This window comes from Mytilus californianus, unplaced genomic scaffold (assembly GCF_021869535.1).
Source record: "Mytilus californianus isolate M0D057914Y unplaced genomic scaffold, xbMytCali1.0.p SCAF_1, whole genome shotgun sequence".
NCBI classification, from domain to species: Eukaryota; Metazoa; Mollusca; class Bivalvia; order Mytilida; family Mytilidae; genus Mytilus; species Mytilus californianus.
Window position 1 is genome coordinate 69,568,297 of NW_026262581.1, and position 26,197 is coordinate 69,594,493.

The 26,197-nt window shown below is 34.9% G+C and overlaps 1 protein-coding gene across 2 annotated transcripts in view; it reads left to right on the forward strand.

Moving 5' to 3' along the window:
• The window catches only part of LOC127706787 (splicing regulatory glutamine/lysine-rich protein 1-like), a 46,957-nt gene extending 37,402 nt beyond the window's left edge, over positions 1–9,555 (forward strand). For both annotated transcript variants that reach the window (XM_052211480.1, XM_052211484.1), the window contains one exon: positions 8,181–9,555. In XM_052211480.1, the coding sequence (XP_052067440.1) occupies positions 8,181–9,388 (1,208 nt within the window). In that variant the 3' untranslated portion in view covers positions 9,389–9,555. The remainder of the gene's footprint in view (positions 1–8,180) is intronic.
• The last annotated feature ends 16,642 nt before the right edge of the window (positions 9,556–26,197 follow it).

A 26,197-nucleotide genomic window follows, 5' to 3' on the forward strand; every position in this document is an offset into this window, starting at 1 on the left:
ATGGACATTTATTTGACGATATCACATAGCCTTTTTTAATGGACGTTTATTAGCCTTTCTAATGGACGTTTATTAACCTTTCTAATGGACATTTATTTGACGATATCACATAGCCCTTTTAATGGACGTTTATAAACCTTTTTAATGGACATTTTATGACGATATCACATAGCCTTTTTAACTGACATTTATATGACGATATCACATAGCCTTTCTAATTGACATTCATATGACGATATCACATAGCCTTTCTAATTGACATTTATATGAATATATCACATAGCTTTTCTAACTGACATATATATGACGATATCACATAGCCTTTCTAATTGACATTTATATGAATATATCACATAGCTTTTCTAACTGACATTTATATGACGATATCACATAGCCTTTCTAACTGACATTTATATGACGATATCACATAGCCTTTCTAATGGACATTTATTTGACGATATCACATAGCCTTTCTAACTGACATTTATATGACGATATCACATAGCCTTTTTTAATGAACGTTTATTAGCCTTTCTAATGGACGTTTAGTAATCTTTCTAATGGACATTTATTTGACGATATCACATAGCCTTTTTAATGGACGTTTATTAGCCTTTCTAATGGACGTTTATTAGCCTTTCTAATGGACGTTTATAATCTTTCTAATGGACATTTATTTGACGATATCACATAGCCTTTTTTAATGGACGTTTATTAGCCTTTCTAATGGACGTTTATTAACCTTTCTAATGGACATTTATTTGACGATATCACATAGCCCTTTTAATGGACGTTTATAAACCTTTTTAATGGACATTTTATGACGATATCACATAGCCTTTTTAACTGACATTTATATGACGATATCACATAGCCTTTCTAATTGACATTCATATGACGATATCACATAGCCTTTCTAATTGACATTTATATGAATATATCACATAGCTTTTCTAACTGACATATATATGACGATATCACATAGCCTTTCTAACTGACATTTATATGACGATATCACATAGCCTTTCTAATGGACATTTATTTGACGATATCACATAGCCTTTCTAACTGACATTTATATGACGATATCACATAGCCTTTCTAACTGACATTTATATGACGATATCACATAACCTTTCTAACTGACATTTATATGACGATATCACATAGCCTTTCTTATTAAATTTCAAATTCAAAGTAATAAACTATGTCGTCTTGTACATAACAATCATCTGTATTTATTAAAGCGCACACTTGAGTAAGCGTCTCCGTGAACGGTAATAGAGTATTTGCCATGGGATAGAGTAAATTGTCTCCCTCGTATTAACCAATCAAAATCTGGCATTTTGACATGAAGTATAATAATCTGTTTTATTGACTTTTGTCATATATGCAATAGTCCGTTTCATTGAATTTTGCCATACATGTCACAATCTGTTTTATTAACCTTTGCCATATATGTCATAGTATGGTTCTTTAACCGTTGCCATATGTCATAGTATGTTTCATTGACCGTTGCCATATATGTGAAAGTCTGTTTCACTGACGTTTATCACATATGTCATAGTTCCTATCATTGACGTCAATCCTATATGTTAGTCTGTTTTATTGAAGTTAACCCTATATGTTAAAATCTGCCTCACTGACGTTTATGCCATATGTCATTGTCTGAGTAACTGACGTTTATCTTATGTGTCATAGTCTGACTTCCTTGCGTTTATCCTATACGTCATAGTCTTCTTCACTGTCGTTTATCAGATATATCAAAGCCTGTCTCACTGGCGTTTATCTTGTATGTCATACTAGTATATCTCATTGACATTTACCCTATATGCCCTAATATGTCTCATGGACGTTAGCCCTATATGTCAAAATCTGTCTCTATGACATACATCCTATATGTCATAGTCTGTCTCACTGACGGTTATCCTAAATGTCATAGTTTGTCTCATTAACGCGCACCCTATATGTCATAGTATGTCCTGATGTTAAGTCTATATGTCATAGTCTGTCTCACTAACGTTTATCATATATGACATAGCCTGTCTCACTGACGTTTATCCTATGTGTCATAGTAAGTCTCATTGACATTTATCCTTATGTCATAGTCTGCCTCACTAACGGTTACCCTTTATGTCATAGTCTGTCTCACTGACGTTTATCCCATATTTCATAGTCTATCTCACTGATGTTTACCCTATATGTCAGAGTCTGTCTCGCTGACGATTATCCTATGTGTCATAGTATGTCTCACTGGCATTTATCCTGTATATCATAGTCTATCGCCTTGACATTTACCATATTTGTCATAGTCTGTGTCACTGATGTTTATTATATATGTCAGGGACTGTCACATTCATGTTTATCAGATATACCGTAGTCATGTTGATATACGTAAACCGTACAATTTTAATTCTGTTATAATATTACCCTACTTCTTACTCTTACCCATATATGTTATCATTTTATCTCATAGTTTTTATCACGTATGTATTTATTAAATGGCAATGTCTGTCTCATAAACGTCATATTTCGTAGTTCGTTCCAGGTCATATTGTGTTTCATGGACGACGTAAGACTTATCTTTTAAAGTCTGTTCCATTTCATATTGTGTATATTGGACTTTTGACCTATATTTCATACTCCGTCCCATGTCATATTTATCTAATGAACGTTTGACCTATATTTCGAATTCTGTTCCATTTTATACTGTATCTTACAGACGTTTAAGCTATATTTCGCAGTTCAATCCATGTCTAACTGTCACTGTTTCATGGACGTTTAACCTTTATTTCGTACCCCGTCCCATTTCATACTGTGTCTAATGGACTTTTGACCTATATTTCGTACTCCGTCCTATATTCCATAGTATGTTCCATTTAATACTGTGTCTTAAATTTAAAACCGAAAGATATTCAACACGTACTTAATCAAAATACCTTACATAAGGCACAATTAAAATGGGAAACTGAGTTTGCTGTAAGTATCGACTGGAAATCGGTTTGGGGTAATTTAAGAAATCTCTGTATAAAAAATAAAATAATAATTATAAAAAGATCTACCCATTAATAATAGAATTAAAAACTATATTCACAAAAGTACACTTGACATATGAATTAATTCTACAAGAGATAAATATGATCCTAGGTATTTATGACAGGCCTATAAAGGAAATTATATTTGGCAATATTCTAATATGCATAGCCAAATGGACAATATGGAAACTTCGAAATCTAATAAAGTTTGAAAACATCACTTGCAATAATAATAGAATTATTAGACAATTTTATTGTGAACTAAAAGAAAATATCGTTTTACGTTTAAATCATTTACAAAATAAAGAAACAGATATCAATAATGATCTGGTACACTTATTAGATCAGATATGTAATACTTAGGTCAAGTGTGTACTTTTACTTTTTTAAGTTAACGTATCGATACATTCAATTAGAAAAAAAAGGTGATTTTGTTTACCTTCTTATTACATTTCCATTGTTTATAAAAAAAAAATAGAGCAATGTATATAACCTGATTAAAAACTTACCTTGTTGTAGACAGATATCACTGTTTATAGATCTGGTGTGATCTATTTAATGCATTATGTTGGGTGTGTTTGACTTGGTTTTAATTTGACTTTTGACCCATATTTCGTACTCCGTTCCATTTCATACTGTGTCTAGTGAACTTTTGACTTATATTTCGTACTCCTTCCCATTTCATACTGTGTCTTATGGACTTTTGACATATATTTCATACTAGTAGTCTGTATCATTTCATATATATTTAAGAAATGAATGCTTCTTTTTGTAATTTTATTGGGGTCTAAAAGTGTTGACTGAAGCACATTTTGTATGAAGCGCGGAAGCGCTTCATTCTAAAAATGTTTGCACGATCAACACTTTTACACCCCAATAAAATTACAAAAAGAAGCATTCATTTCTTATAATTACATTTTTATGCTAATAAGACCATGAAAAAAAGTTTTATCATGTTTTTCTTTTATTTACCTGTGCACTTTTTTGAGGAAGCACGTGTCATCACGAATGTAACATTTCATTTTGATATGAAGGTTAATTTTGGAATGACGCGCGATTGTTGTTAGCCAATCAAACTAACGAATTCTCGTGAAACATACATGTAATGTAATTATACTGCTATGATTGCTTACATCTACTTTATTTAAACTTCGGTGGATAGCTGTCTCATTGACAATCTTACCACATCTCCTTATTTTTTTATATGTATCTAATGACGTTTGATCTATATTTTGTACTCCGTCCCATGTAATACTTATCTAATGAGCGTTTGACCTATTTCTTATAGTTTGTTCCATTTCATACTGTATCTAAAAGTCGTTTGACCTAAATTTCATAGTCTGTTTCTTGTAAGTTTATCCCATATGCCAGAATATTCTGTTTCGTGGTGTTCAACCTATGTACAGTTAATATACTGTCTCATTGACGCTCAATCTATATATCATATTCTGTCTTATGGACAATCAATCTGTATTTCATATTTTGTCTTATGGACAATCAATCTATCTGTATATCATATTCTGTCTTATGGAAAACTAATCTGTATATCATATTCTGTCTTATGGACAACCAATCTGTATTTCATATTCTGTTTTATGGACAACCAATCTTGTATTTCATATTCTGTCTTATGGACAATCAATCTGTATTTCATATTCTGTCTTATGGACAACCAATCTGTATTTCATATTCTGTCTTATGGACAATCAATCTGTATTTCATATTCTGTCTTATGGACAATCAATCTGTTTTTCATATTTTGTCTTATGGACAATCAATCTATCTGTATATCATATTCTGTCTTATGGAAAACCAATATGTATTTCATATTCTGTCTTATGGACAACCAATCTGTATTTCATATTGTCTTATGGACAACCAATCTGTATTTCATATTCTGTCTTATGGACAATCAATCTGTATTTCATATTCTGTCTTATGGACAACCAATCTGTATTTCATATTCTGTCTTATGGACAATCAATCTGTTTTTCATATTTTGTCTTATGGACAATCAATCTATCTGTATATCATATTCTGTCTTATGGAAAACCAATATGTATTTCATATTCTGTCTTATGGACAACCAATCTGTATTTCATATTCTGTCTTATGGACAACCAATCTGTATTTCATATTCTGTCTTATGGACAATCAATCTGTATTTCATATTCTGTCTTATGGACAACCAATCTGTATTTCATATTCTGTCTTATGGACAATCAATCTGTATTTCATATTCTGTCTTATGGACAACCAAACTGTTTTTCATATTCTGTCTTATGAACAATCAATCTGTTTTTCATATTCTGTTTTATGGAAAAATGTCCTATACATGTATATTTTATATTCTGTCTCATGAACGTTCATTCTGTATATCACATTCTGTATCATACATGGAAGTTCGCCCTACATATCATATTATATTTCTTGGACGTATGCTCTTTATACATAGTATTATATTGCAAGAGAGTATGCCCTTTATATCATGGTCATTGTAATGATATTTTCACTTTATCACATTGTCAGTTTCATAGACGTTTACCTGTTGCCGTTATTTAATGGATGTTTTTCCCATGGACGTTCACTTTAATTATAGGTCATTGTATCATTCATGTTTAACCTATTTCCCATAGACTCTATTGAAATGCAAGCCTATGTTTCATAATCTGACACATGAACATTTGCCTAACAAGTCATAGTCTGTCTCATTGACATATACTCTACATATCTGTTTACTAGCGTTTACCTTCTATGGCATTTTCTGTCCCATGGACGATTACCTTACATGCCATTGGCTGTTCCATTGATGTTTTCCTTACATGTTCTAGTCCGTCCAATAGACTTTAACCCCTAATGCCATAGTCTTTTTAATGGACGTTTACCCTATATGCCATTGTCTGTTCCATGAACGTTTACCCTACATGCCATTGTCTGTCTCATGGACGTTTACCCTACATATCATAGTCTGTCCTATAGACGCTTACCCTACATACCATAGTCTGTATTATGGAGGTTTACCCTACATGCCATTGTCTGTCTCATGGACGTTTACCCTACATGGAGCCTGTCTCATGGACGTTTACCCTACATGCTATAGCCTGTCCCATGAACGTTTAACCTACATATCATAGTCTGTCCTATGGACGTTTACCCTAAATGCTAAAGCCTGTCCCTTGGACGTTTACCCTACATGTCATTGTCTGTCTCATGGACGTTTACCCTACATACCATTGTCTGTCCTACGGACGTTTACCCTACATGCTAAAGCCTGTCCCTTGGATGTTTACCATACATGCTTTAACCTGTCCCATACTCTATAATACATAAAAAGATAACAGTAATGACCAAAAACATTGGACAATACAACAAACAACGTCAACACGAACATCTGACTATCCCTTGAAAATAGAAGTCAAATCAGAGCCACTATTTCGCTGAACTAGTATACATTATTGTTAGGGACCAGCCAAAACCCCCTATGGGTGCGGGTTTTTCTCGCTGTGTTGAAGACACATTGGTGGCCTTGGGCTGTTTTCTGCTGTTTGGTCGGGTTTGTTGTCTTTTGACACATTCCCCGTTTCTATTCTCTATCCTATATAAACCCTTAATCCCATTGTCTGTATTTCATAGTCCGTCTCATCATAATTTTACCTTAAACAATCCAGTTTTTTTATGCTTACCATAACTGTAACTGTTTCAATGGTGTTTATTCTATATGCCACTGTGTCGTTGATGTTTACTGCATATGTCATATGGTGTGTCATTGACGAGTAATATATATTGAGCTATATGTCATTGTCTCATTAACGCTTATATCATGTATATAATAGTCTGTCTCATGGACTATTACGTCATTATCTATCTTACGGACGATTACCTATGTGGACATCTAACATGCATTTTATATTCTAAGGTGTTTACTACGTTACGGACCATTACTCTACCTGTCAAAGTCTGTGAGCATGATGTTATCGGTATTGAGGAAATTTTAGATAATATGTTATTATATGCGTGCAAACAAAAAAGTCAATAAATAGAAATGTTGTATGTACTATACTGCAGTAAATCCTTGAAAAAAAACCATTAGCATGAGTTCGAATCCCGACGAGGGAAGAACAAAAATTTGCTTCCGCAAATTTGCAGATTTAACATTGTTGTGCTGATATTTAGAGTAATTATGAATATAATATGTGTTTTCAGTCGTGTATCACCTTCACTGGTGATCCAATGGATGGATCTGTCCTAGAGTTGTCGCTTATTTAGACGTACTTATATATATATCAAGATAGTTTTATAATATCATAATATTGATTTTCTTTAAACAAATGTTATAATTGATTTTGGTGTTGTATATACTTTTGTACATCGCAAATACGTGTAAAATTTATGTTGATGTACAACATGGTTGTTTAGAAGTTGAGGTGTCGATGTAAGTTTGACATACTAGTACCAGTAGGTAGAGCCGAGAAGGTAGATTCGGTGGGTACTTACATATCGAGATGATGTTAACATTAAATCAATTGTAGGTTAGCCATACGAAGAAATAAATTTTCTCCGTTCTAATGAAATGATCACTCGGAAAATTTGGTATGCATGTGGCATGATGTATTCATACACAGGAGAATGGCATACGTCGATATGTCTGGAATGGATAAACGTATCAAAACAGGGGATAATCTGGTCACTTCATCATTTATTTTCAAGAAATCGTATGTTGGAGAATAATATAATGTTAATAGAGGAAATATTCTACAGAAATGAGTTGGACTAGAAGGGATAATCCGGATAGAGGACAATTTCATCAATTATTCAAAATCCATATAGCAAGGAACGTCAGCAAGCTTCATATTGTACCAACAATGTTTATGGTGTTGTGAAACAACAAAGCTTTGCGCAGTGCGCTTAATTTTTTTTTCAGAGACATTTTCATTTCAAAATGTTACTAATTTTTTCATTTCAGAACTAACACCTCTCGAAGGGACAGTTTGAACGGCCTTTCAAACAAACAATAGCAGAACATAAATATTTATAAATATAAGTGTTTCTTTTACAGAGAAAACAAGACAAAGATTAAAAATCATTATGGCAATAAAAAAGCAAATATTTGATATTATATTGACGTTATATTTCTTTCTTTTGCAGCTGCTCCGCCTTTATCGAATTGTGGCATTGCTCCAGGAAGTAGTAGAAGATCGTTTCGTTCACAGTCACATGTTGCCTTTTCTACAGTTTCTAAGAAAGGTGACACAAGTGATAGCCTTTCAAAATCTCGATCACAAAAAAGTTTTGACAATCATGGGTTTTCGCAAGATGGGACAAGCGTTTCATCCAGTCACACTCGTACTGAAAATTCAAAAGACGATCAAGGTGCTAGTAACAAAAATTACAAGAGCGAATATAAAGAGGATCTGAAGAGGAGTGATAATCTTAGAAGAAGCACTGCAAAAGATAGGAAGGAAGAAAAGATAAACTATCCGGACGTTGTTGATTCAGCAAGAAAAAGTGAAAAGAATAGACAAACAAGAAGCTATGACGATGACGATTTTAGAAATACAAAAAGTCGTAGTGATTCGGTAAGAAGAACAGAAAAAGAAAAGGAAAAATCGAGACACAGAAGTGATTCAATGAAGAAAGGTGACTTCAGGGAACGGTCTGAATCGGCAGGGAGAGATAAAGAACGGGATATGTATAGACTACAAAAACCTCGAGACGATAATGACTACAATTCTGATGAAAGAGACCGTGAAAGATATTATGAACGCAAAGAAAGACCACAAAAGCACGAGAAAAATCAAAATGATAGACACCAAAAATATCGTCAGAGTGACAAATATAAAACAGAAAGTGTTTACACTGATGATAGTGGTGCTACTTATATTTCATCTGTGTCAGATCGTTATCACGAAAGAAGCAATCGACGGAACAGACAAACTGATAAACAGGAAAATCGCCGATATCCAAACGATCGAAAACATCGCGATGATCGACGCAACGAACATCGACATCATGAAGAACAGTATGATGACCGTAGATACGGTGATGACCGTAATTATCGAGATCGATACTCAGAAAGATCATCTAGTCAAAGACGAGGCCGTTCTGACATACAAAGCAGGAAAAATCATGACTTTGAAGAACGGGAGTCTGACAGAAGACGTTCTCGGCGAGAAGAATCTGGTAGGCAGCGAAGTCATTCTACATCTCATCAGGAAAAATATGCTGATTATGATAGAAACAGGGATAAAGACCAGAGAAGTCATTATGAAGACGAACGAAACCCGGGTTTAAGACGACGAGAAAGTTCAAGGTCACAAAGTGGCCGACATAGGAGTAGATCATCATATAGATAACTTCATTTTGTTTAGTTATTTTCATTTTTTTTAATCTATTTGATTTTCTACAGCCAATCAAATTTCTGCAATACAACTTTTTAAATTTCATTACATAATATCTGCGAGTAAAATTTGATGACATCCCTTTGTAATGATATTTCTGAAATTATATTTTTCTTCCTCGATTTATTGTCTGATCAACTACTCAAATGTGTTCCAATATCATTTGGTTCAACTTTAAAAGATGAAAAGCAACACATCGTAAAACACAAAACTTTAAAGGCAGAAAATGACCGCCTAATACCTTTTCTCGACACATAAACAAGTATATATAAGTCGGCCATTTTCCTTGACCAAACGTCTTTGACAATGTATTATATGTATTATATTTCAAGTTTATAAAGAGGTAGGGCAAATCCCTACATGACTTTACATCACATTTGAGCTCGAGCCATTTTATACAAGTCTTTCAATGTTTTAAAGTTTTCAAGTATCACAGCTTTATGTTAGTACTTTAAGGTTCTACCAATAAAAATGTTAAAGTGTAGTACCAACTATTTCAGCAAAATTGATTATGCTTCGTCGAATTGTTGCAGCTCTGATGCCCGTAGGAAAGACGCAATTTCTATTACCGCCATCTTGTTTATCTCTCATCTGTTTGCGTGCAAATATAGTTTTACTCAGAAACTATCCAATCCACACAAAACGTTAACGAGAAAGCATGAAAGGCAATATCGGTCGAGATGCAAGATTTTTTTAACTCATCGGAAATGTTCTTCTTTCTAGGTATATTTATAAAAAAAAAGAAACCGTAAACAAAAAAAAGTCAATTTATATATCTTACAAACACATCTACATGAAACAGTGATACTATATTATAAAGTTGGTTATTGTTATACATATGAGCAATTTATAATATCCATAAATGGTTTATAATTGCAATTATGATAGGTTGTTGCAAATTGTTAGTAGTGGAATTTCTTAAATCAGTTAGCATATGATATAAAACTCAAGATGTTTAGACAAATGTTGTCACTTATAAAAAGTAAAACAATTTTATTATGTACATACTTTTTGTATATCTAATGTGAAAACATAATACTGTTTAAGCTATATAGAAATAAACATATAAAATGTTGAAAAGAAAAGTCAAATCAATCTGGTCAAATCATCTTATCCGGAACAATAATGTTTAAGATTATACCTATTAATATTTGATACCAGATCTTTGGTCTTTCACAGTTTGTCCATAGAAGACAATGTATGTGCAGTCACTTGTCTATTGATGTAATATTATGTTAACCTCCATGCAGAAAAAAATAGAACGAGAGTGGGGGATAAACCTATGAGACAACGCTCAACAACACAAAAAAACACAAAATGATATCTAGAGGTCAACATGGTACTAATGTCTTCAGCAATAAACCGGTGTCTATACAATATGTCAATTTCTGAATCTCTCCGAGTCTAGAATAGCAGCGGATAGATTTAACAGACACTAACAAAGATTTGCCTTCAAACCAAATTGAAAAAAAATTAATAACGATGATGATGGATTGGTGTTTAACGTCCCATGGTAATTATTACATGCATATTTGTACTAAGGTCGACACTCTGAGTTGAATTTTTAATATGCTAGTTCACAAAGTAACAGTCCACAGGAAGACATGTTATGCACCATATAGGGACAGATTGTTCTGAAACCGAGCCTACTATGCAGTCTTTGCTCTTAATATTAAGTCCGAGTGCTTAATATCAGAGAATCAGCCATTACCACTTGTCAAGTCTTTGGTTTGACCCGACCCGGGATCGAACCGACGATTTCTCACACAAGAGGCCAGAACGCTACAATGAGAACACTGATGCAATTCTCAAAATACCAAAGACATTAAGATACTGATATGACAAAAGACAATCACTGGTGAAGTTGAACATGTGATAATTTTGGTTAACAAGTATTATAAAAGAGGCACATGATACCAAAGGGACAATCAAAAATCAAAGTCGAAGTAAGCTGACATTTGCACTCCATACCAAGTTATTCTGATAAACTGTAAAAGCCTTAATAAAATTTTCTTGTTTTTTATTATTATATAAGAATTTTGTCTCGCCTGCGACAAAAGTCGTGGAAGGCGAGACATAGGTGTTGTTTTTCCGGCTGTGGCGACGGCGTCAACAATTGTTATGTTTTCTGCTTAAGTCAGTTTGAATGGAACTACACGTGATAGATCAATGATATGTATCTATAAATTTACATAACATCAGAACATATCAGTTTGACGATTATTTCGATGCCCTGACCCCGTAGGTCATGGTCCAGTAAATTAATTATCATTTTTCAATGTTAAGTTTTAGTTATTTTGATAGGAACTACTACTATGACAGTCAATGATTTTTTCTATAAAGTTGTATTTCTATCAGTTCATCTGAGTCTGTCGACAATTTCGAGGCCCTGTCCCTAGTTCATGGTCCGGCAACTTTGAATTAATTAGCAATGTTGCTGTCCATCTGCAGAATGTCTTTATCTGAATTTTCTGCCGACAGACGAGACATATATCTGTGTCAACAGTTTATTGTGTCTTTCAGTAGCGTTTTTGCAGAACTATGGCATTGAGCACAGATAGCGTGCGCAGACAAGACACTATATGGTCTACTAGTACCTCAAGGTTTCCAAGTGTTAACATCCAATAATTCCCAATAAAAGAAGATTTATAGAAGGATTAATAATGTTATGCATTCAGTACCTTAATTGTGATTTGATTTTCAAAATCACTTTCAATATAGTTCCAGGTAGTATCAGCTTATGACACATCAACAACTGTAAACAAATGACGTATATATCAATGACACAGGTAAATTTCCATCTTACATCACATACAGATCAACAACTATAAACAAAGGACGTATATGTCAATGACACAGGAACATTTCCATCTAACATCACATAAACAAAGGACGTATATGTCAATGACACAGGTACATTTCCATCTAACATAACATACACAACAACAACTATAAACAAAGACCGTATATGTCAATGACACAGGTACATTTCCATCTAACATAACATACACAACAACAAGTATAAACAAAGACCGTATATGTCAATGACACAGGTACATTTCCATATAACATAACATACACAACAACAACTATAAACAAAGACCGTATATGTCAATGATACAGGTACATTTCCATCTAACATCACATACACAACAACAACTATAAACAAAGGACGTATATGTCAATGACACAGCTACATTTCCATCTAACATCACATACACAACAACAACTATAAACAAAGAACGTATATGCCAATGACACAGGTACATTTCCATCTAACATCACATACACAACAACAACTATAAACAAAGGACGTATATGCCAATGATACAGGTACATTTCCATCTAACATCACATACACATCAACAACTATAAACAAAGAACGTATATGTCAATGACACAGCTACATTTCCATCTTACATCACATAACAACAACTAAAAACAAAGGACGTACATGTCAATGACACAGGTACATTTCCATCTAACATCACATACACAACAACAACTATAAATAAAGGACGTATATGTCAATGACACATGCACATTTCCATCTAACACCACATACACAACAGCAACAATAAACAAAGGACGTATATGTCAATGACACAGGTACATTTCCATCTTACATCACATACACAACAATAACTATAAACAAAGGACGTATATGTCAAGGAAACAGCTACATTTCCATCTAACATCAAATTCACATCAACAACTATAAACAAGGACGTATATTTCAATGACACAGGTACATTTCCATCTAACATCACATACACATCAACAACTATAAACAAAGGACGTATATGTCAATGGCACAGGTACATTTCCATCTAACATCACATACACAACAACAACTATAAACAAAGGACGTATATGTCAATGACACAGCTACATTTCCATCTAACATAACATACACAACAACTATAAACAAAGACCGTATATGTCAATGACACAGGTACATTTCCATCTAACATAACATACACAACAACAACTATAAACAAAGACCGTATATGTCAATGACACAGGTACATTTCCATCTAACATAACATACACAACAACAACTATAAACAAAGACCGTATATGTCAATGATACAGGTACATTTCCATCTAACATCACATACACAACAACAACTATAAACAAAGGACGTATATGCCAATGACACAGCTACATTTCCATCTAACATCACATAAACAACAACAACTATAAACAAAGAACGTATATGCCAATGACACAGGTACATTTCCATCTAACATCACATACACAACAACAACTATAAACAAAGGACGTATATGCCAATGATACAGGTACATTTCCATCTAACATCACATACACATCAACAACTATAAACAAAGGACGTATATGTCAATGGCACAGGTACATTTCCATCTAACATCACATACACAACAACAACTATAAACAAAGGACGTATATGCCAATGATACAGGTACATTTCCATCTAACATCACATACACAACAACAACTATAAACAAAGGACGTATATGCCAATGATACAGGTACATTTCCATCTAACATCAAATACACACCAACAACTATAAACAAAGGACGTATATGTCAATGACACAGGTACATTCCCGTCTAACACCACATACACAACATCTAATATAAACAAAGGACGTATATGTCAAGGAAACAGCTACATTTCCATCTAACATCACATACACAACAACAACTATAAACAAAGGACGTATATGTCAATGCCACAGGTACATTCCCGTCTAACACCACATACACAACATCTAATATAAACAAAGGACGTATATGTCAAGGAAACAGCTACATTTCCATCTAACATCAAATACACATCAACAACTATAAACAAAGGACGTATATTTCAATGACACAGGTACATTTCCATCTAAAATCACATACACAAAAACAAAATATCCGAGAGTTTAAGAAGTTGTTAATAGACACCCGTTTCCCGCGATTATGACCACTCGGTCAGTGAACAACTAGGATAACAGCAATTTAGAGGATACGCGAATATAAGCTATCCAACATTACACACAAAAACACATAAGTTCCGAAAGTTTTATCCGTTTCCTATAAACTTGTTCAAAAGAGTATGAGATTGCTGCTAATAAACAACTAGTTTTTGGGAGTATAACATCAGCTTGATGCAATCGATTACCTATTTAAAACTAGTGTAATGAATTGTATTTTAATGCTCTACATTCATAATCACATGTCCTAACTTTTGTTCAAACTTTTGTTCCCAGTCAGTTTATGTCAAAAACACATGCATTTGTTACCTTCAATTGATGTGTACTACGGCTGGTGAATTATAAATCCTCGAAGGTAGCATACGTCTAGTAGAAAGCTCTGTACCAGTTAGTGAATTATAAATTCTTGTGGGTATCATCGGCTGGTAGACAGTAACTGTTCTGTACCACAGCTGGTGAATTATAAATCCTCGAAGGTAGAATTCGCCAAGTAGACAACTCTGTTCCACGGTTGGTGAATTATTAATCCTCGAGTGTAGCATTCGCCTAGTAGACAACTCTGTACCACAGTTGGTGAATAATAAATTATCGAGGGTAGCATTCGCCTATAGACAGTTATGTACCACAGCTGGTGAATTATAAATTATCGAGGGTAGCATTCGCCTAGTAGACAGTTCTGTACCACAGTTGAATTGCAAATCCTCAAGGGTAGCATTCTCCTAGTAGACAGTTCTGTACCACAGCTAGTGAATTATAAATCATTGAGGGTAGCATTCGGCTAGTAGACAGTTCTGTACCACAGCTAGTAAATCATAATTCCTCAAGGGTAGCATTCGCCTAGTAGACAGTTCTGTACAACAGCTGCTGGTGAATTGTAAATCCTCGAATGTAGTATTCGGCTAGTAGACTGTTTTGTACCACATCTGGTGAATTATTAATCCTCGAGGATAGAATTCGCCTATCAGATAGTTCTGTACAACAGCTGGTGAATTATAAATGCTCGAGGGTAGCATTCGGCTAGTAGACAGTTCTGTACAACAGCTGGTGGGTGAATTATAAATCCTCGAGGGTAGCATTCGGCTAGTAGACAGTTCTGTACTACAGCTGGTAAATTATAAATGCTCAAGGGTAGCATTCGCCAAGTAGACAGTTCTATGACTTTATTTTCGGTTTTATGTAATGTTGTCTACTGTTCGTTGACGTCCTTTTTCTTTTATCGTGTATGCATCCATATATTTACTCATTACAAAAATAAGGAGATTAGGTATAATTGCCAATGAGATAACTATCCACCATAGTTCAAATGAAGCGGATGTGAGCAATCAGAAGCAACTGTACGGCCTTCGGCAATGAGAAAAACCCAATATCGTAGTGTCGGCTATAAAAAGCCGCGACATGAAAAATATGAAACAATTAAATTGAGAAAACGAACGGCCTACTTGATAACAAAACAATTTACGAAAACCAAATATGACAGACATGAACGAACGGCAACCACTGAACTACAGGTTCCTCACTTGAGACAGGCACATACAGAATGATTTGGCTGGCTTTAAGAAAAAAAAAAAACGCATCATCTTAAGAATTGGTAATTTTTCAACCCGTAATAAAGTCCAAAAACATCGAGTCATGTTTTCCGAAAGGTAGCATAAGTCGGCAATGAAGTTTAATGTGACTAGGTAATTGTAATACAAATGCTACAAAGACAAATATTTGACTGAAACAAAAAATGGATGGTGAACAGAACAAAAGATCCATCAGCACTGAATAGTAAAGCTTAGTTGTCTAAAAATCCTGACTTTTATCTCGGTACTTATTTTGTACTTTCGCCGTCTACTGAAAACAATTCGACTTTAAATTCCAGTACTTAAATTGATTCCCGATGAACGCGAATAAAGTTGTGCACCGGAAGCAGTAAAAAGTGTTCATATATCACCGGCTTTCAAATGTTTGGTTTTAAGCTTTCCTAGTGTAGCCAGAAGAGTGCTTAGGGCGCATCTAATATAGTGGTATTTTCATTTTCTAGCACTTGGTGGATACATCCGCTGGTGGACTGTTAGTCGGTCCCCGAGGGTATCATCAGCCCATTTTCCAATGCTTTGCCAATAACATGATAAACGTACGTTTCTTAAATTTTTAGTAATTATTCAGGAACTAAGTTCCATCTGCCGTAGGTAATGTATAATGCGTTACCTATTTTGTGAATCATTAAACGTTTTCACAACTTTTATAGTCTCAGGACGATTTAGAGCACTATATTTTGTGTAGAACACCTGTCCATTGTTGAAGACGTACAACTGGATGATAATACTCGGGGACTATCAATCTGTCCACAGCTATATCCTCTCAGTAATTAAAAATGTCCTGCAGATGTCTTTTGGTTATTATTGTCGTTGGGTTGCTGTCTCATTGACGCATACCTACATCCCATTATTCATATCTAGATGTATAGAATTTTACTTTCATTTCCTATCACTGGGTGGATACCTCTGCTAATGATCTGTGAGTGCCCGATGATATCATCAGTCCAGAAGTCAGTAAGTCGACACGGACATAATTTAGATGTATTAAGTTCTTTCATGTTATATCACTTGGTGGATACCTCTACTATTGATATGTGAATAACGGTAGTATCATCAGCCCAGAAGTCAGTAAGTCACCGAGGACATGCTTTAGATGTATAGTGTAACTTTCATTTTCTATCACTTGGTGGATACATCTGCTATTGATCTGTTAGTCCCGATGCTATCATCAGTCCAGAAGTCAGTTAGTCTCCTCAGACATAATTTAGATGTATAAAGTTTAACTTTCATTTTCTATCACTGGGTGGATACCTCTTCTATTGATCTGTGAGTCCCCGATGGTATCATCAGCCCAGAAGTCAGTAAGTCACCACGGACATAATTAAGATGTATAAAGTTTAACTTTCATTTTCTATCACTTGGTGGATACCTCTTCTATTGATCTGTGAGTCCCCGATGCTATCATCAGTTCAGAAGTCAGTAAGTCCCCTAGGACATAATTTAGATGTATAAAGTATTACTTTAATTTTTTATCACTGGGTTGATACCTCTGCTATTGTTCTGTGAGTCCCCGATGGTATCATCAGCCAATAAGTCAGTTAGTCGCAATGGACATAATTTAGATGTATAAAGTTTAACTTTCATTTTCTATCACTGGGAGGATACCTCTGGTGTTGATCTGTGAGTCCCCGATGGTATCATCAGGCCAGAAGTCAGTTAGTCGCCATGGACATAATTTAGATGTATAAAGTGTTTCTTTCCTGTTTTATCACTGGGTGGATACCTCTGCTATTGTTATGTGAGTCTCCGGTTGTATCATCAGCCCAGAAGTCGGAAAGTCGCCACGGACATACTTTAAATGTTTAAAGTGTAACTTTCATTTATTATCACATTTTGAATACCTCTGCTATTGTTATGTGAGTCCCCGGTGGTATCATCAGCCCAGAAGTCAGAAAGTCACCACGGACATGATTTAGATGTATAAAGTGTAACTCTCATTTTCTATCACTTGGTGGATACCTCTGCTATTGATCTCTGAGTCCCCAATATATCATCAGCCCAGAAGTCAGTTAGTCTCCTCAGACATAATTTAGATGTATAAAGTTTAACTTTCATTTTTTATCACTGGGTGGATACCTCTTCTATTGATCTGTGAGTCCCTGATGGTATCATCAGCCCAGAAGTCAGTAAGTCACCACGAACATAACTAAGATGTATAAAGTTTAACTTTCATTTTCTATCACTTGGTGGATACCTCTGCTATTGATCTGTGAGTACCCGGAAGTACCATCAGCCCAGAAGTCAGAAAGTCGCCACGGACATACTTCAGATGTATAAAGTGTTTCTTTCATGTTTTATCTCTGGGTAGATACCTCTGCTATTGATCTGTGAGTACCCGGTAGTACCATCAGCCCAGAAGTCAGTAAGTCGCCACGGACATACTTCAGATGTATAAAGTGTAACTTTCATTTTCTATCACTTGGTGGATACCTCTGCTATTGATCTGTGAGTCCCCGATGGTATCATCAGCCCAGAAGTCAGTTAGTCACCTCGGACATAATTAAGATGTATAGAGTTTAACTTTCATTTTCTATCACTGGGTGGATACCTCTGCTATTGATCTGTGAGTCCCCTATGGTATCATCAGCCCAGAAGTCAGTAAGTCCCCTCGGACATACTTTAGATGTATCAAGTTTAATTTTCATTTTCTATTACTAGTACTGGGTTGATATCTCTGCTATTGATATGTGAGTCCCCGATGGTATCATCAGACCAGAAGTCAGTAAAAGAGGGACGAAAGATACCAGAGGGACAGTCAAACTCATAGATCGAAAACAAACTGACAACGCCATGGCCAAAAATAAAAAGACAAACAGACAAATAATAGTACAGATGACACAACATAGAAAACTAAAGACTAAGCAACACGAACCCCACCAAAAACTGAGGGTGATCTCAGGTGCTCCGGAAGGGTAAGCAGATCCTGCTCCACATGTGGCACCCGTCGTGTTGTTTATGTTATTACAAATCCGGTAAATAGTCTAATTCGGTAGGTCACGTTCGTGAAAAGGGAAGGGTATTGTAGTTACGACATAAGGAACATATCCGATATCATCTGTGAAACGGTTATTCCATAACGGTCAACCAACTCGTGATGGCGTCTGTAAAATTTACGAAGGGATGATATCAACTTCACCATTTGGAACTCTTGGTTTGATAGCTTCCTTGTGAGCAGCAATCATCTATCAAGGAAATCATGATAGGAAATATAAGCCCGGGAATATCGTATCAATTGGGAGATATATTCTCCGTATGCAGGCGATGCTTGAATGTTGATACATAGAAATGGAAAGTTCACAATTGGGAAGCTGAAATCATCTCTTTTGTCGTAAAGTTTTGTTTTCAACCGACCCTTATTGTCAATTTCTAGATGTAAGTCAAGATATGAGGCAGATTTAACTGTATCTGTAGTATCCTTCATCTCTAGTTCGATGGGATAGATTCGTTCAACATAGTCACCAAATTTTGTATTATTTAGTGAGATAACATCATCTATATAGCGGAACGTAAAGTTAGAGGATGTTGCTAACTTCTTATCTTTCTTCCTAAGAAGTTCTTGTATGAAGTCAGCCTCATAATAATAAAGAAACAAGTCGGCAAGAAGAGGGGCTCAATTGGTTCCCATTGGAATTCCGACAGTCTGTTGAAAAACACGTCCTCCAAACGTAATGAAACAAAGTAATACCAACTCTTTCAATATGTCTTTTAGTTTGGAATGGGGAATACTTGTTTAAAGTGTAGAAAAGTCAAATGTTTTAATACTATTGCAAGATGAGAGAGTCTTAGATTGTATGTACTCTAAAAGATCTTTAGAATTTTTTAGTATCCACATCTGATTCACGCCACCTCTAGAAGAGGCAGTTTCACAATAACTTTGGAGCCCGGCTTAGATTGCGGATAACATAGATGTTAATAATTTAGAAAGTAAGTCAGAAAGTCGCCACGGACATACTTCAGTTGTATAAAGTGTAACTTTCATTTTCTATCACTTGGTGGATACCTCTGCTATTGATTTGTGAGTCCCCGATGCTATCATCAGCCCAGAAGTGAGTAAGTCGCCACGGACATACTTCAGATGTATAAAGTGAAACTTTCATTTTCTATCACTTGGTGGATACCTCTGCTATTGATCTGTGAGTCCCCGATGCTATCATCAGTCCAGAAGTCAGTAAGTCCCCAGGACAAAATTTAGATGTATAAAGTATTACTTTCATTTTCTATCACTTGGTGGATACCTCTGCTATTGATCTGTGAGTCCCCGAAGGTATCATCAGTCCAGAAGTCAGTAAGTCGCCACGGACATACTTCAGATGTATAAAGTGTAACTTTCATTTTCTATCACTTGGTGGATACCTCTGCTATTGATCTGTGAGTCCCCGATGCTATCATCAGCCCAGAAGTCAGTAAGTCCCCAGGACAAAATTTAGATGTATAAGTATTACTTGCATTTTCTATCACTTGGTGGATACCTCTGCTATTGATCTGTGAGTCCCCGAAGGTATCATCAGTCCAGAAGTCAGTAAGTCGCCACGGACATACTTCAGATGTATAAAGTGTAACTTTCATTTTCTATCACTTGGTGGATACCTCTGCTATTGATCTGTGAGTCCCCGATGCTATCATCAGCCCAGAAGTCAGTAAGTCCCCAGGACAAAATTTAGATGTATAAGTATTACTTGCATTTTCTATCACTTGGTGGATACCTCTGCTATTGATCTGTGAGTCCCCAATGGTATCATCAACCCAGAAGTCAGTAAGTCGCCACGGACAAAATTTAGATGTATAAAGTATTACTTTCATTTTCTATTACTGGGTGGTTACCTCTGCTATTGATCTGTGAGTCCCCGGTGGTATCATCAGTCAAGAAGTCAGTAAGTCGCCACGGACATAATTAAGATGTAGAACCTTTAATTTTCATGTTCTATCATAGGGTGGATTCCTCTGCTATTGATCTGTGAATCCCGATGGTATCATCAGTCCAGAAGTCAGTAAGTCGCCTCGGACATAATTTAGATGTATAAAGTTTACTTTCATTTTCTATCACTGGGTGGATACCTCTGCTATTGATCTGTGAATCCCCGATGCTATCATCAGCCCAGAAGTGAGTTAGTCGCCACGGACATACTTTAATTGTAAAACGTTTAACTTTCATTTTCTGTCACTGGGTGGATACCTCTGCTATTGATATGTGAGTCCCGATGGTATCATCAGCCTAGAAGTCAGCAAGTTTCCACGGACATAATTTAGATATATAAAGTTTAACTTACATTTTTTATCACTTGGTGGATACCTCTGCTATTGATCTGTGAGTCCCCGATGCTATCATCAGCCCAGAAGTGAGTAAGTCACCACGGACATAATTTAGATGTATAAAGTTTATTTTTCATTTGCTATCACTTGGTGGATACATCTGCTATCTGTGAGTCCCCGATGTAATCATCAGCCAAGAAGTCAGTAAATCGCCGCGGACATAATTTAGATGTATAAACTTTAACTTTAATTTTCTATCACTGGGTGGATATTTCTGCTATTGATCTGTGAGTCCCCGATGGTATCATCAGCCAAGAAGTCAGTAAGTCGCCACGGACATTATTTAGATTTATAAACTTTAACTTTGATTTTTTTATCACTTGGTTGATACCTCTGCTATTGATCTGTGAGTCCCCGATGGTATCATCAGCCAAGAAGTCAGTAAGTCGCCACTGACATAATTTAGATGTATAAACTTTAACTTTCATGTATTTCATTGGGTGTATACTTCTGCTATTGATCTGTGAGTCCTCGATGCTATCATCAGTCCAGAAGTCAGTAAGTCTCCTAGGACATAATTTAGATGTATAAAGTTTAACTTTCATTTTCTGTCACTGGCTGGATATCACTGCTATTGATTTGTGAGTCCCCGATGGTATCATCAGCCAAGAAGTCAGTAAGTCGCCACAGACATAATTTAGATGTATAAACTTTAACTTTAATTTTCTTTCACTGGGTGGATACTTCTGCTATTGATCTATGAGTCCCCGATGGTATCATCAGCCAAGAGGTCAGTAAGTCGCCACGGACATAATTTAGATGTATAAAGTTCAATTTTCATTTTCTATCACTGGGTGGATACCTCTGCTATTGATATGTGAGTCCCGATGGTATCATCAGTCCAGAAGTCAGTAAGTCGCCACGGACATAATTTAGATGTATAAAGTCTAACTTTCATTTTCTATCACTGGGTGGATACCTCTGTTATTGATATGTGAGTCCCCAATGCTGTCATTAGTCCAGAAGCCAGTAAGTCGCCACGGACATAATTTGTTACATATATTTCTTAAAATTTCCTTTGAAAGTTTAAAATCTATTCAGAAACTAAGATCCCAACTCCATAAGGAGAACTTGTCTTTAGACTGTGATATTTTTGTTCTTTTTATATTCCTTTCATTCATATAAATGAGCAAGTATTTATAAACCCCCGGCTTTCAAATGATTGGTTTTGAGAATTTCTGATGAAGTTAAATTCAAAAATGCGCTTAGGAATAATCAAATTTAAATAGAATACATTTTAATTTCCAGCACATGGTGGATACAGTTTCTTGTGGACTGTTAATCCCCAGTACCATCTGCTTTGCCACTGACATGATTTATACATGTAACAAATATTTCGTAAATTTTCTGTTGATAAATTTAAAAACTAGTCAGAAACAAAGGTTTTTAAATTGCGTTTTTACTTTCGATGCCTCTCTTAGTCATATAGCTCCTCAAGTATTAATACATCCCCGTCTGTCAAATTTTAAACAAAATTTATAAAGTTTTGTTTTCATTGATTTAACTTGTTCCATGTCTGTTAGTTTTATTATCATTAAAGACCCAAATGTTGTTAAGCACCTGTCCTAAAAACATTATAAATATGTTGTTGTCGAAAACAACATCGTTTTTGTGTGTAAATCAGAAAATGCGCATGCTTGATAAAGGAATAATGTATTGTCAATTCACTTTGAAACTCGATCGACAGTCACATATTCCCCCACTACACTTACCAAAGAGGAAATCCTGAAGAATCATAGGTCTGCTCCATGCTCCTTTTGAATTCCAACCAAAAGTTGAAAAACTGGATCTTCCTTCACTATATTATTGGATACCTAAAATACATAAGTGTCCTTACGCACAACGTTATATTGCTGGATCATCCAAGTGCTCCACGAAACCTCTTTCTAAATTATTAACATCAATTTTATCAGCAATCAAAGCCGGGCTTCAAAGTTATTGTGAAACTACATAGTCTAGGTTCGGTGTGAATCGGATGTGGATACTAAAAATTCCCAAGCTCTGTTAGAGTATATACAGTAATAACATGAATAAGTATCTTTCCTCTTGCAATATCATTAAACAATTTGACTTTTCTACCCTTCAAACAAATATTCCTCATTCCAAACTAAAAGACAAATTGAGTACTGGGTGTACTTCGCGACAAAGAGTGAACTGTAAATGGCAAAACATTAAGATACAATAGACATGCAGTTCTGATTTGGGAAATGCTCGTGATCATCTGGCAATATTAATTTTTTTCTCTCAATTATCTCCCTTCTTATATTTATCAACGAGTGCTTAGCCAGGTACTTAAAAAACGTACAATAGAAATTAATAGAGAAAAAACACTTAACTCTAAAGTACTGGTATTACTGGTAACAGAATCACAAGTACAATTATAACAATGTTAAACAATATCGAATTAAAGAATGTTCGGAGGTTCTGGGGGCCTGGGATTTTTTATTGTGTTCATAATTTTTTTTCAGAACCTTCCTCCGATAAATTTTTTTTTCTTATGAGAAGGAAAGCAAAAATTTTTTTCCTATCATTTGGAACAGAAATACATTTTTTTTTTCACAAACCATAAAATTAACATAAAATTCATTTTAATTTTTTAATAAATGTAAAATGTAAAGTGCATGGCTCTGTCTATATCCTCGCATTGGCTGTTGTCTCTGTTTTTTCAGCCCACTTCCTACATTATGATATTCTCTGAGTCCGTCATACAGGTATCACAGTCCTTGAATTTTAATACTGCAAATATGTTATGGCAAAGAGAGTAGCTGCAACTGAAAAAAAGACATATAAATTGCTAATAAACAATTTGACATAAAAAAGATGAAAAGTCAATTAAACACAAATAAAAATGATAGTGTCCAATACAACATTAAAATGTTACATTGCATTTAATAATTATATAAAGTCATGAATTGTTTTATGAAGAACCTTGTCCTTCATAACAAGAAACAGTTGACAAGTTTTTCCGTAAAAGGGCTGAAAATGTTATGGACTTAAACATTCATGTACGTTTCGGCAGCAAAGTTTATCGACAGGTTGTAGGTATTCCTATGGGCACTAATTGCGCCCCTTTAATAGCAGACTCGTTTTTGTTCTGTTATGAATCACATGTTATGACCAAACTCAGTAAAGACCCGTCTAAATTGCATTTAATTGATAAATTCAACAACACTTACCGTTATCTTGATGATATTTTTCGTTAAATAATCAAGAATTTTCTCAATATACTTCCGAAATTTACCCAGAGGAACTTACTTTAAATAAATCAAATTTAAACGGTAACAACTGTCCTTTCCTAGATATTTCGGTTTTACACGGGAAACTCCACACTAAAATTTACGACAAAAGGGACGATTTCTCGTTCCCTATTGTTAATTTTCCCTTTTTGGATGGTGATGTTCCTTTGGCACCATCTTACGGTTTTTATATTTCACAACTCGTTCGCTATGCCCGTGTCTGTTATGACGTTTTTGATTTAACGAACGTAATCTATGTATTACTGGTAAATTATTAAACCAGGGATTTCGTTACCAAAAATTACTTAAAACCTTTACTAAATTCTTCCACGGATATAAAGATTTGGTTTTGAAGTTTGGTTGTACCTGTAGAAAACTTATTTCAAACGGGATTGCACATCCTCATTTTTACGGCAATATTGTTTACCGTGCCCGAAATTTAGAAACGATCCTGGTAAACTTGTCGATCCTTTAAATAAATTATTCTAAAAAGTTTACCAATTCAACACTGTAATTAGATCATTAAATATTGTTTTATTGGTACTGATATTGATTTTGTTATCAGTAAATTAAAAGCAAACTAAATATTATTGTTATATACATATACACATTCATGGATCTACAATCTGTCGATACCTGTATCTTGGCATTGCACTAGGTCATGTTTTTTCTCTGACTGTTTATGACATCTTTACACTAAATCCATTGAATGTTGGATGTGTACGGATTAATAATTTAGTCTTAGATGCATGATTTTTTTTTATTAGTTGTTAGTGGCTTTGAACTAGCTGTCAGTAACTGCGAGTACTCTCAGATATGTACTTAGTATCTTTTTTGTTGTTTGGATGTACAAGTACCCGGCCACGTCCACTTGTAATTGTAGTATTTGTATTTTTATCCATCTGATGAGTTAAGCCTCTTTCAACTGATTTTTATAGTTCGTTCTTATGTTGTACTGTAACACCACTGTCCCAGGTTAGGGGGAGGGTTGGGATCCCGCTAACATGTTTAACCCCGCCACATTCTGTATGTATGTGCCTGTTCCAGGTCAGGAGCCTGTAATTCAGTGGTTGTCGTTTGTTTATGTGTTACATATTTGTTTTTCGTTCATTTTTTGTACATAAATTAGGCCGTTAGTTTTCTCGTTTGAATTGTTTTGCATTGTCATTTCGGGGCCTTTTATAGCTGACTGTGCGGTATGGGCTTTGTTCATTGTTGAAGGCCGTACGGTGACCTATAGTTGTTAATTTTTGTGTCATTTGGTCTCTTGTGGAGAGTTGTCTCATTGGCAATCATACCACATCTTCTTTTTTATATGAATGTTCAGTATCCTGATAAGTATATTTCTCCTATTAGTTGTCTTAAGTGGAAGAAAATGTTTTGAATTAGTTAAACTGTAGAATAGAACTATTTCAAAGATACTAGTCACTCAGTAATTCTTGTCAGTATGGACTTTATATGATACTAGTCACTCAATAATTATTTGTCAGTATGGACAAAAAACTTGTTCAGTTGGTAATTCAGTTGTGTTTTAAAGATTCATATCATGTACATACGTTTATAATAGATGTTAAAATATCCGTTTTATTTTATTATTTAGTTTTTTGGTATTTCATATTTCCAGCATTTTTGGATTTTGTCTTGGTTATTCCATATCTTTGAGACAAAGA